This window comes from Zophobas morio, unplaced genomic scaffold, assembly GCF_036711695.1.
Source record: "Zophobas morio isolate AGI-343-1 ecotype UQ-CSIRO unplaced genomic scaffold, CSIRO_AGI_Zmor_V1 ptg000030l, whole genome shotgun sequence".
In the NCBI taxonomy this organism is placed as follows: Eukaryota; Metazoa; Arthropoda; class Insecta; order Coleoptera; family Tenebrionidae; genus Zophobas; species Zophobas morio.
The window spans coordinates 19,975,606-19,985,971 of NW_026972135.1; the positions used below are offsets into that span (position 1 = coordinate 19,975,606).

The 10,366-nt window shown below is 35.1% G+C and overlaps 1 protein-coding gene across 1 annotated transcript; it reads right to left on the reverse strand.

Annotated features, from left to right (window-relative positions):
- Nucleotides 1–4,049: 4,049 nt before the first annotated feature.
- On the reverse strand, nucleotides 4,050–5,477 carry LOC135138687 (zinc finger MYM-type protein 6-like). Its single transcript, XM_064068667.1, has one exon. It carries the CDS (start codon nucleotides 5,475–5,477, stop codon nucleotides 4,050–4,052), a length of 1,428 nt encoding a protein of 475 aa, XP_063924737.1.
- Nucleotides 5,478–10,366: the final 4,889 nt, after the last annotated feature.

The window sequence follows — 10,366 nt, forward strand, 5'->3', positions numbered from 1 at the left end:
TCAAATCGGTCAAGCCGTTTTTGAGTCTTAGCGAGACTAACAGGAACAACAATTGGTTTTTATTTTATAGACAATTAAAAAATGGGGGTTGGTGGTAGAAAGGTAAAAATTTAGGGTTATATGTATTTTTTTATGCCAAATCTTAAAAAAATAAAAATAAATTTTGTCCAAAAAATAGACAAACATTTTTTAGGGTGGGCCACCCTTATCACTTAGGGGTTTAAAAAATAGTTTACAACTTATTGTCAGACTTACCGAATATACATAAAAAATTTCATACAAATCTGTCAACCCATTTCGGAGAAGTTCGGTTATAAACACTGTGACGCGAGAATTCTATACATAATGCATTATTATTTTAGAACAAATTTCATTACCATAAAAAAGGTTATACTGACTCGACCTTAAAAGATAGACATATGCTGTCGCGGACTTTTCTTTAGAACTTTTAGAGGGGAACAATTTCGTCATACATGATTTTAACGTAACTTTAACCGTTTAAGCAGCGTAAGCAACGGAAGCTGTCAAAGGAGGAATAATTTTCCCGTTTTTCCGAATTTTTCATTGCTACTTCGCTCCTAATGATCGTAGCGTGATGTTATATAGCCCAGCGGTCCGCAACCTTTTTTGTCTAGCGACCCAAAAATATGAATAGAATTATAAGGCGACCTATACGATAAATAGAGGGGTGTGAAGGTTAGGGGGTATGGGGTTACTTAAAATTGCGGGACCTGTACAAAATGTCTATCTCAAATAAAATTAATTTCTAGCCTTTAGAATTTGTTATTTTTCTATAAGATACAAACTATAACTATAATAATAATTTTTACCTGAGCATTTATCTTCCGAAATTACAAAATCATTTTTTAAATAAGTACATACAGGGTGTCCCAGAATTCGCGCCATTCCCGTGAATGACATGTTCCCTGTCCCGAACTGTGCCGTAATTCGCAAAAAGAATTGTCCAGGCTTTAACCGTGTGAGAACTGGAAGGCGATTAAGTTGACCAATAGAGAGGCTGCTTTTATATCCGAACGTTTCTATGTTCAAAGTTACCTATGCCAAGAACAAAAAATCGGGTAATACTAAAGTTGAATGAATTTTTTTCGAATCCCCCTCCGTCAACAAAAGGAAACAGAAGTGTGGTTATAAATTTAATCATTTTGACAATTGTTTGTCATAAACTGTCACGAAGTTCATCACTGACCTGAACAGACGCTTCTGCCCCCAAAGATGACTGATTAATGTACACAGAGACGTCAAGGTTTACTTTAAGGCAAGTAGCATGGCACAGAAGTTATTTCTGCTGCCATTCTAGTTAAATTGTGTTTAACTGGGCTGTACATGTCATAAGAGAAGCTGTTTCATTTCATCGTAGGCAAATAATACATTTATTACTATTCTACATAGAGTAGCTACCGAAGAGCAGGTATTAGAAGTGATTTTCTTAGAGCCCCGTGAATAATGTGTTGTTCTTTTTAACGAAAATTAGTACATTTTCAGAATGCATCATATGCCTGATATTAAGTTTATCGTTATTTCTAAAAAAGAGTACCACATGTCCATTCAAAGAACGTTATTAAGTGTATTTAAACATAAATATCGCTTTTGATTAATCAGTGATTATGATTTTCAATAAACAGTATCAATTTTTACTGAACAGCTTTGTTGCTGATACCTAATCTAAGCAACGAAAAAATAGACGAGACTCCACTTCTCTGGTGTATTAAGATCATAGGTATCTGCTGTGGTGTCAATCATGTGGGGAAGATACTGAAAACTGAGACTTATTCAAGAATAATATTGATGTTGCACATGATGATTTAAGACAGTTTCTTTAAAGTTGTGAGTACATACTTTCTAGAGATTGAAAAGATACGAATAAAAATTATAACAATAGTTGCAATTTTTTTTAAGAACAATACAAACAATTTATGGAGAATGTACACGCTATGCAGCCACTGCTGTGCGCGAATATACAGGTCTTTTCCCCAATCATCGGCTCCTTGACCAGCATGTGTTTCGTCGTTTGTTGCATCCAGCAAAAGAAGATGGATCTTTTCAGCCTATGCGGAAAGCCGTGCTGGGGCTCCACGGATTATACGCATAGACAGTGAAGAACAAGTGGCACAAATGATTGGATGCTCAAGATCGATCATGCATCGTATCCTTACAGAGAAAAATCTGCATCCTTACTATTGACGAAAGTGCAGCATCTGCGACGAGCCGACTGCGCGACGAGTGCATGTTGCTATATGGTTACTGCGACAAAATGAACTAAATCCTGATTTTTCACGGCACATTCTTTTCGCCGACGAATGTTGATTTTCCCGAAAAGGAATATTTAATGCGCACAATTCACTTCTTCTGGGCAAACGAAAATCCACATTTCGCTAACGTGAGAGCATATCAAGAGCAATACTATTAATCTATGGGCTGGAATCGTTGTACTGTAACGTTATTAAACAATGTGCTCAAAATGACCACCATTAACTTCAATGCAAGTTCTAGCTCGTTGAATTATGTTGTGTTGTGTATTATGTAACATCTCAGGAGTAACTGTAGCGTAGGCTTCGTGCAGTCTCTCTTCCAGTTCTTCTAACATATCTAGGGGTTCTCTATATACGTAATTTTTAATTTGATTCCAAAAAAAAGTCCAAAGCAGAAAGGTCTAGAGATCTAGGAGGCCAGATATTAGTACTGCCACGCCCAATCCACCTATGACGATACTCTTTTCAATGTTCGTCGTACAAGTATCGAATTATGTGGAGGAGCGCCGTCGTGCTGAAACCACATATTCCGCCGTACATTCAAAGGAACGTCTTCCAACAATGCCGGAAGCTCTAGTCGTAGAAAATTAGCATATGCATCCCCATTAAGGCGATCAGGTAATCTGATAATTTTATCAGATGCATTAAAATTTTTACCACAGTAGTACCAATGATTCCAGCCCATAGATTAATAGTAAATCGCTCCTGATATGCTCTCACCCTAGTGAGATGTGGATTTTCGTGTGCCCAGAAATGCCAATTGTGTGCATTAAACATTCCTTCTCGGGAAAATGAACATTCGTCGGTGAAAAGAATGCGCCGTGTAAAATCAGGATTTAGTTCATTTTGTCGCAGTAACCATTGAGCAAAATGTACTCGTCGCGGGTAGTCGGTTGGTCGCAGATGCTGCACTCTCGTGTAATGGTAAGGATGCAGTCTTCTCTCTTGAAGGATACGATGAGTGGTCGATCTTGAACATCCACTAATTTGCGCTACGTAGAGGACACTTCTCCTAGGATCCGCTTCCATGTTTCCTAACACTTGCTCTTCAGCACCTACACGTACATTCCGTGGAGCCCCAGCACGGCCTTTCCGACTAGGTTGAAAAGATCTTCTCTTGCTCGATGTAACAATCGGTGAAACACATGTTGGTCTGGGTGCCGACGATTATTCACGGGGCTCTAAGAAAATGACTTCTAATACCTGCTCTTCGGTAGCTACTCTATGTAGAATAGTAATAAATGTATTATTTGCCTACGATGAAATGAAACAGCTTCTCTTATGACATGTACAGCCCAGTTAAACACAATTTAACTAGAATGGCAGCAGAAATAACTTCTGTCCCATGCTACTTGCCTTAAAGTAAACCTTGACGTCTCTGTGTACATTAATCAGTCATCTTTGGCGCAGAAGCGTCTCTTCAGGTCAGTGATAAACTTCGTGACAGTTTATGACAAACAATTGTCAAAATGATTAAATTTATAACCACACTTCTGTTTCCTTTTGTTGACGGAGGGGGATTCGGAAAAAATTCATTCAACTTTAGTATTACCCGATTTTTTGTTCTTGGCATAGGTAACTTTGAACATAGAAACGTTCGGATATAAAAGCAGCCTCTCTATTGGTCAACTTAATCGCCTTCCAGTTCTCACACGGTTAAAGCCTGGACAATTCTTTTTGCGAATTACGGCACAGTTCGGGACAGGGAACATGTCATTCACGGGAATGGCGCGAATTCTGGGACACCCTGTATATTATATTATAATTATTACTTATATACTAATGACTTTTTTGCTCCTGGTTGTCGTTCACTAGTTTGTCAATCCTTGCTTCAATCGACTTTGTCAACGCAATTCTCATTGTGGCGTCAATGCTTTCAAGCCGATTTCTATATTTATTTTTAATCGAAGCTAGAGCTGAAAAACCACTTTCTGCTAAGTATGTTGTTGCAAACGGTAGTAGGAGCTGCATTGCTTTTTCACTTAAAGCTTGGTATTCATTTCGTATTTGTATCCAAAATTTTACCAAGTTTTTTTGACTGATAAACTGCGTTTGAAGCAGTTTATCACACGACAATTCTGCTAATTGTTCTTCATCAGGTGAACACAAGATATTATTTGCATGTGGTAGAAACGGATTCTGTATCCACATGTTACCTAAACGGATATCTGCAGCGGGAGGAAAATAGCTGAGAAATCTTTCTTTTAATTGCAGTAAATGATTTTGAATTATGATACTTATATCACCAAATTTCTCATCTTCTAATATTTTGTCTTCGATCATTTGATGATAACATGGAAACATATCAAATTTTGCTTTACCTATTCGATCTTTCCAAATATCAATTTTTTTAATGAATGCTTCGATTTTGCTATTACATATAAATAAGTTAGTCATGGACCCTTGCATTGACAAAGTTAATTCGTTAACTAATGAAAAACTATCAGCAAGATAAGCAACTTTTGCCAGCCATGTATTGCTTTTGAAATATACTACTAATGGTGAGTTCTGATTATTTAAAAATATTTCAATTTCCATTCTTAGGTCGAAAAATCGTTTCAGCACTCTGCCTCTTGAAAGCCATCGTATATGTGAATGTAATAACAAAATTTTGTGATCCGAACCGATTTCTTCACATAATAAAGCGAAAATTCGAGTCTGTACTGCGCTGTTACGAATGTGATTTATTATTTTCACACACTGATCTAAAACTGCATCTAAATCTGTATTTATATTTTTGCATACCAACTGTTCGCGATGAAGAATGCAGTGGGTTTTAATAATATTTTTATGTGAAATTTGGGCTATTTGTGTAACAACACCTTTGTGTTTTCCTACCATTGCTGCTGCACCATCTGTGCATATTCCGATGCATTTGTTCCAAGAAATGTCTTTAGATTCGAAGTATGAATTGATGGTTGCAAAAATTTCGTGGGATGTGGTGTGGGACTTTAATTGTAAAGTACATAAAAACTCTTCTTTCATATCTTCCAATTCAAAATCAATATACCTGACATATACTATTAATATAGCATTACTTGAAATGTCTGTGGTTTCATCCAATTGTAATGCATAATACGGAGAATGTCCTAATTTTTCAACTAGTTGTAATTCCAGATCATTTGAAATAGTACATATTCGTCGGCTCACTGTTTCGGCAGACATAGGAATACTGTTAATTTTCATAGCATATTCTTCACCAAACATTTCTCTATAAACTTCTTTGAAACATGGTTTTATTAGTATCTCTCCTATATTATATGGTTTTTTGGACTTCGCAATATACAATGCTATTAAGAAAGAACATTTCAAATATTTTTTATCAGTTGCAACATATTTTGTCAAACTTGATTTGTTAGCTTTTAATTCTTTAAGTTTTCTTATGAAAAATTCCGATGGTTTATCTTTATATTCTTTATGATGTGTTTCCAAATGTCTTAAGAGTTTATTACTTTTTAAAGATGCATTCGCTAATACATTTCCACAAATAACACATTGAGGTAAATCGGTTTCATTTTCTTGAATACAGGTAAAACCATAATTTAAATATTTTTCTTGATATTTATAAACAAATTTTTCTACTTTTCTTCGTTTTTCTGAAGGTTCAGACGAAGTACTGGGAGTTGGTGAATCAGTTTGTCTAATATTCTTTGTTTGAAGATAATTAAACAATGTACTTTGTTTACTCATTTTTAAAATAAGAGTTGTTAACTACAAAATAATCATTTTAAAAAACAAAACTACACTCAGATAGTTACATACCTGGAACACTGTGAAACTAAATATTGTGTAACTTTAACGAAGAGTTTTTTTATTTGTGTAATAACACCAGCACTGATTACTTGTGAACTCAAGCACTTTTAGTTTTTAAGACTGTGTTTTCGTTTTGGGGAACTTCCTCGTTCTGTGTAGGCGAAACTGTTTTCGTGGTACGAATATACAAATACGGGTGCAGAATGAGAAGTACTTTTATTTTACTAAATAGACAAGGGTGAGTTTAAGCTGTTTATTCGACACTGCCAAACACTTCTTTTTTGTCGGGTCTGGGTCATTTGTTTTCTGTCAAAGTTTACAATTGTCTCCAATTCAAAGTGGACCATATCCGGGTGTCGTAAATCTGGAATCCAGAAGCGGTACACTTGGGATGTGCCGTAGCTAAAGAGGATTTTATGATTGCCAAATGTTTCGAGAACAGACTGTTTTATATGTCGACATTGATTCTCTTCAAATATTGGCGACCCATTTTTAAAGTTTCGCGACCCAAAATTGGGTCGCGACCCATTGGTTGCGATCCGCTGATATAGCCTATATGTAGATATGATACATGGACTATCCAACACAAAAAGAATTTTTGAATTTGAACCAGTAGTTTCTGAGATATGCGTGTTCAAATAAACAAAAGCTTCAGCTTTATTATATAAGTATAGATAATATAATCCCATTTCTTTATCAGAAACTTTTAAACGAAATAAAACCTACTTGGCTAGAAATAACGGCAAACTTGTGTTAGGCTCATCTGGCAACGTTGTAAATTATCTAAATGCTGACTATGAGATTTTTACACATTTTTTTCGTCGCCCTCTATCGAGAGGTAGATTTATTAAATGTATTGTTGGTGTGATTTGTGTTACCTATGCGCGTGATTGGTGTCCAAGCTTTTCGCCGGCGTTTGACGGCCGACTGTTGGTGCGCTATCTCTTGTTCGCCGGCCGTTGGCCTGTTCGCTCCAAACAATAGCATGGGCAGTGACTATGTATTTAAAAGACCGGCAACCCCGTATCCTTATGCGTACCAGTGAGTTAATATTGGCGGTCAGAGGGCGCCTTAAAATGCGACAAAAGCCCTCTAACCTTCAATGGTTGTTACTAATACCATTTTACGGATTGTTGTCTGAGCTTGTACAACACAACTACTGTAAGTGGATCGCTCTTGCAGCCGTTTTAGTGTGAAATTTAACAAGTCGGACGGCACGGAAAATTACTGACACTTTGCGACTCGAAGGGTGGGGGACCAAAAATCTGTTTCAAAATAGCATAACTTTATTATTGAATGACGAATTAAAAATGCAACTGTTAACATTTATAAAACAACTTTATAGAATACGATCTGTACCATATCGACTTGCTTCGCAAATTTTTGTTTTAACACGGCGCATTAAATTCCTGAAAGCCAATATTTTTGTCTGCCAAATTTTCAGCAATACACAACACTTAATTCTATATGTGTGAAGGGTTCCTACCCTACATTTTTCACACAAATTCCTCTTTAGATTTCTCCAAAAGCGTTCAATTGGTCGCAGTTGTGGGAAGTTCGGAACATTTTTGTCCTTTGGAATAAACTGAATATTTATGTCATTATATGCATCAAAGCGCGGGCATAACAGGCTAGGGCTCTGCCCGAACGCAAAATTAATAATAATAATAATAATAATAATAATAACGTTGGCTGCGTAATGGTAATGATTCAGAATTTTTTTTTTAATTTTTGCTTTTGTTCCAATTTTTGTTTTTCTGAGTATCGAAAAATCGAGATGTTAAAAATGGAAAAATTGATAAATCGAAATCTCAAAAATTGAAAAATCGAAAATTTAAAAATTGAGAAAACTGAAAAATTGAAATATAGAAGAACTGAGAACTCGAGAAATCGAAAAATCTAGAATTTTAAAATTGAAAAATTACAATATCGTGTTCGGGTTTCGGGTTTTACCCAGCAACCCTTGTCAATGCGTCCCCAACTTTCTTTTTATGAGTCATTCACTACCTGCAATGTATCTCTTTCGAATTTGTTCACAATTTGTACGTAGGTTCCGAACCGTCAACAACAAGAAAATACAGTGTCACACAGCACATGTTTGTGTTTCATTTTTATCAATCATATTTCGGTACATATGTATGAGTAACAATCATACATCCAACATATCGAGAAGTCGAAAAATTGAGAAACCGAAATATGAAACATCGAAAAATTGAAAAATATAAAGTTTAAAAAATGAAAAAAATACAAAATCGAAAAATTCGGAAGTCGAAAAATCGAAAATTTTAAGAAACGAAATATTGAAAATTTCCAAAACTGAAAGAAATATTAAAAATTGAGAAATAAAAAAATTGGAAAATTAAGAAATAGAAATACGAGTATGTACTGAAGGACTGAAAAATAAAAAAATCGAGAAATCGAAAAATCTAAAATTTAAAACATTGAACAATTACAATATCGCAAAATTGAAAACTCGAGAAAACCAAACATCAAAAAATCGAAAAATTTAGAAGTCGAAAAATCGAAAATTCGAAGAAACGAAATATTGAAATATCTCAAAACTGAAAGAAATATTAAAAATTGAGAAATAAAAAAATTGGAAAATTGAGAAATAGAAATATGTACTGAAGAGCTAAAAATAAAAAAATCGTATGTCTGTCTGTTTGGCGTCTGTATCAATTTTTTTTAGATACCTAACCTCCGAAACAACTGTACCGATTGTTGTCAAATTTTGTACATGTTTGTAGTATCATGTGGCCGATAAAACGGTAACCAAAATTTGGCTAATCATTCCCACCAACAATTTGATGACATTATTTCAAAGAATTTTATTTTAAAATGATTTACATGTTATGCAATAATATACGCCTATAGTTGTGGTGTACGAATCAGCTTTGCGTTTTTCCTTAAACTAGGTACCAGCACGGGATGTAAGTAAGCCCTCGTAGACTTGTTGGTTATTGAGGAGAACGCCGATCTGCACACCTGCAAGTTCGATGCCAAACTTTCTCTTTTTTCTCTCGCTATGTGTACTATCTGTATTTATGACGGGATAACAACATTTTTATTGATCAAATTAAGTCACCCCATTTTATCTGTTTATGCGAGAATACGCATGCCTGTATTTAATAAGAATTACTCCTATAATAATAATATTCAGAACATTTTTTTCGACTGTGGGTTTGTTGGACTCGTACTTCAAGCGCGAAGGGAGTTCTGTGGAAATATTCGACCATTTTTTTTTATTTTGATAATGCTTATTTGATACGTATGACTTCTATGTAATAATTGAACAATCTGAATATATGGTACTGTTTTTCTCCTTTTATACCAGTAAACTGCAGATGTTATTCGTAAGCTAATTGTTGTAAAAACTGGAAGTTATTTATTATGTTAAATAAGTATGTATTAAACGTGTACACACCAATACTGTTCTTAAACTGTAAACAATATTCTATATATATATATACGAGTGGTCGTTCATTTTTTTATTTAAATAAAGGATGAATTTAAACGCATACACCAGGCATCCTCTAAAAAATTGGAATTTATTGACATGTTGTCAACATGTGCTTATCATAACAATAATTAAAGGAAAACTAACATTTGGTTAAAATTAGATAAAAACTTTTCACCAATTCATTCGGAGATGGGCTATTTTGCTTTAACGTAATCGCACTGGCCACGAGGCTGATGACGATGGGTTGGTGTTCGTCCAGACTACTGTTAACGTAGTTCACAAGAAAAAAGGAGGGAGAGCCACTACCCACTACTACGTTTGTGGATGAAGTGAAGTGAGGGGTAACTGCCCCTTCACAATGGACATAAGACATAAGAACGAGCGCATAACATAATTTACGTTTTCGGTTTGTGTCTGGCTTATGCTTATCTACGTTCACAGTGGACAGAGTGAACTCTGTAAGAATTGTTAAACTGCGCAAACGCAGAAACTCCCGGCTAAAGATAGAAACGGCTAACCTCAAACTGAGTCAATCAAAATATCTAACCTACAATTTCATACGATATTCGAACTTGACAACTCGCAGTACAGAACAAACTCGCAGTGTGAAGCTTTGATTATAATTTATATAATATAATCAAAGGTGTGAAGTGCCAAGTGCCAACTGTCAAAGGGAATTCAATAGCAGCATTCAAAAGTCCCTAGATTTTAACATAATTTTGACATAATTCGTGCACAAAGTTGAACTTGTTTCAACTTTGTGTACGCACACAAGGATTACATAAAACGTTCATAAGCATAAGAATTATGTTCGTCCACTGTGAACAGGGGTACACGTTTTCCATCGTTTCAACTTTATGTATTTATGTAAGCTTTATGTACT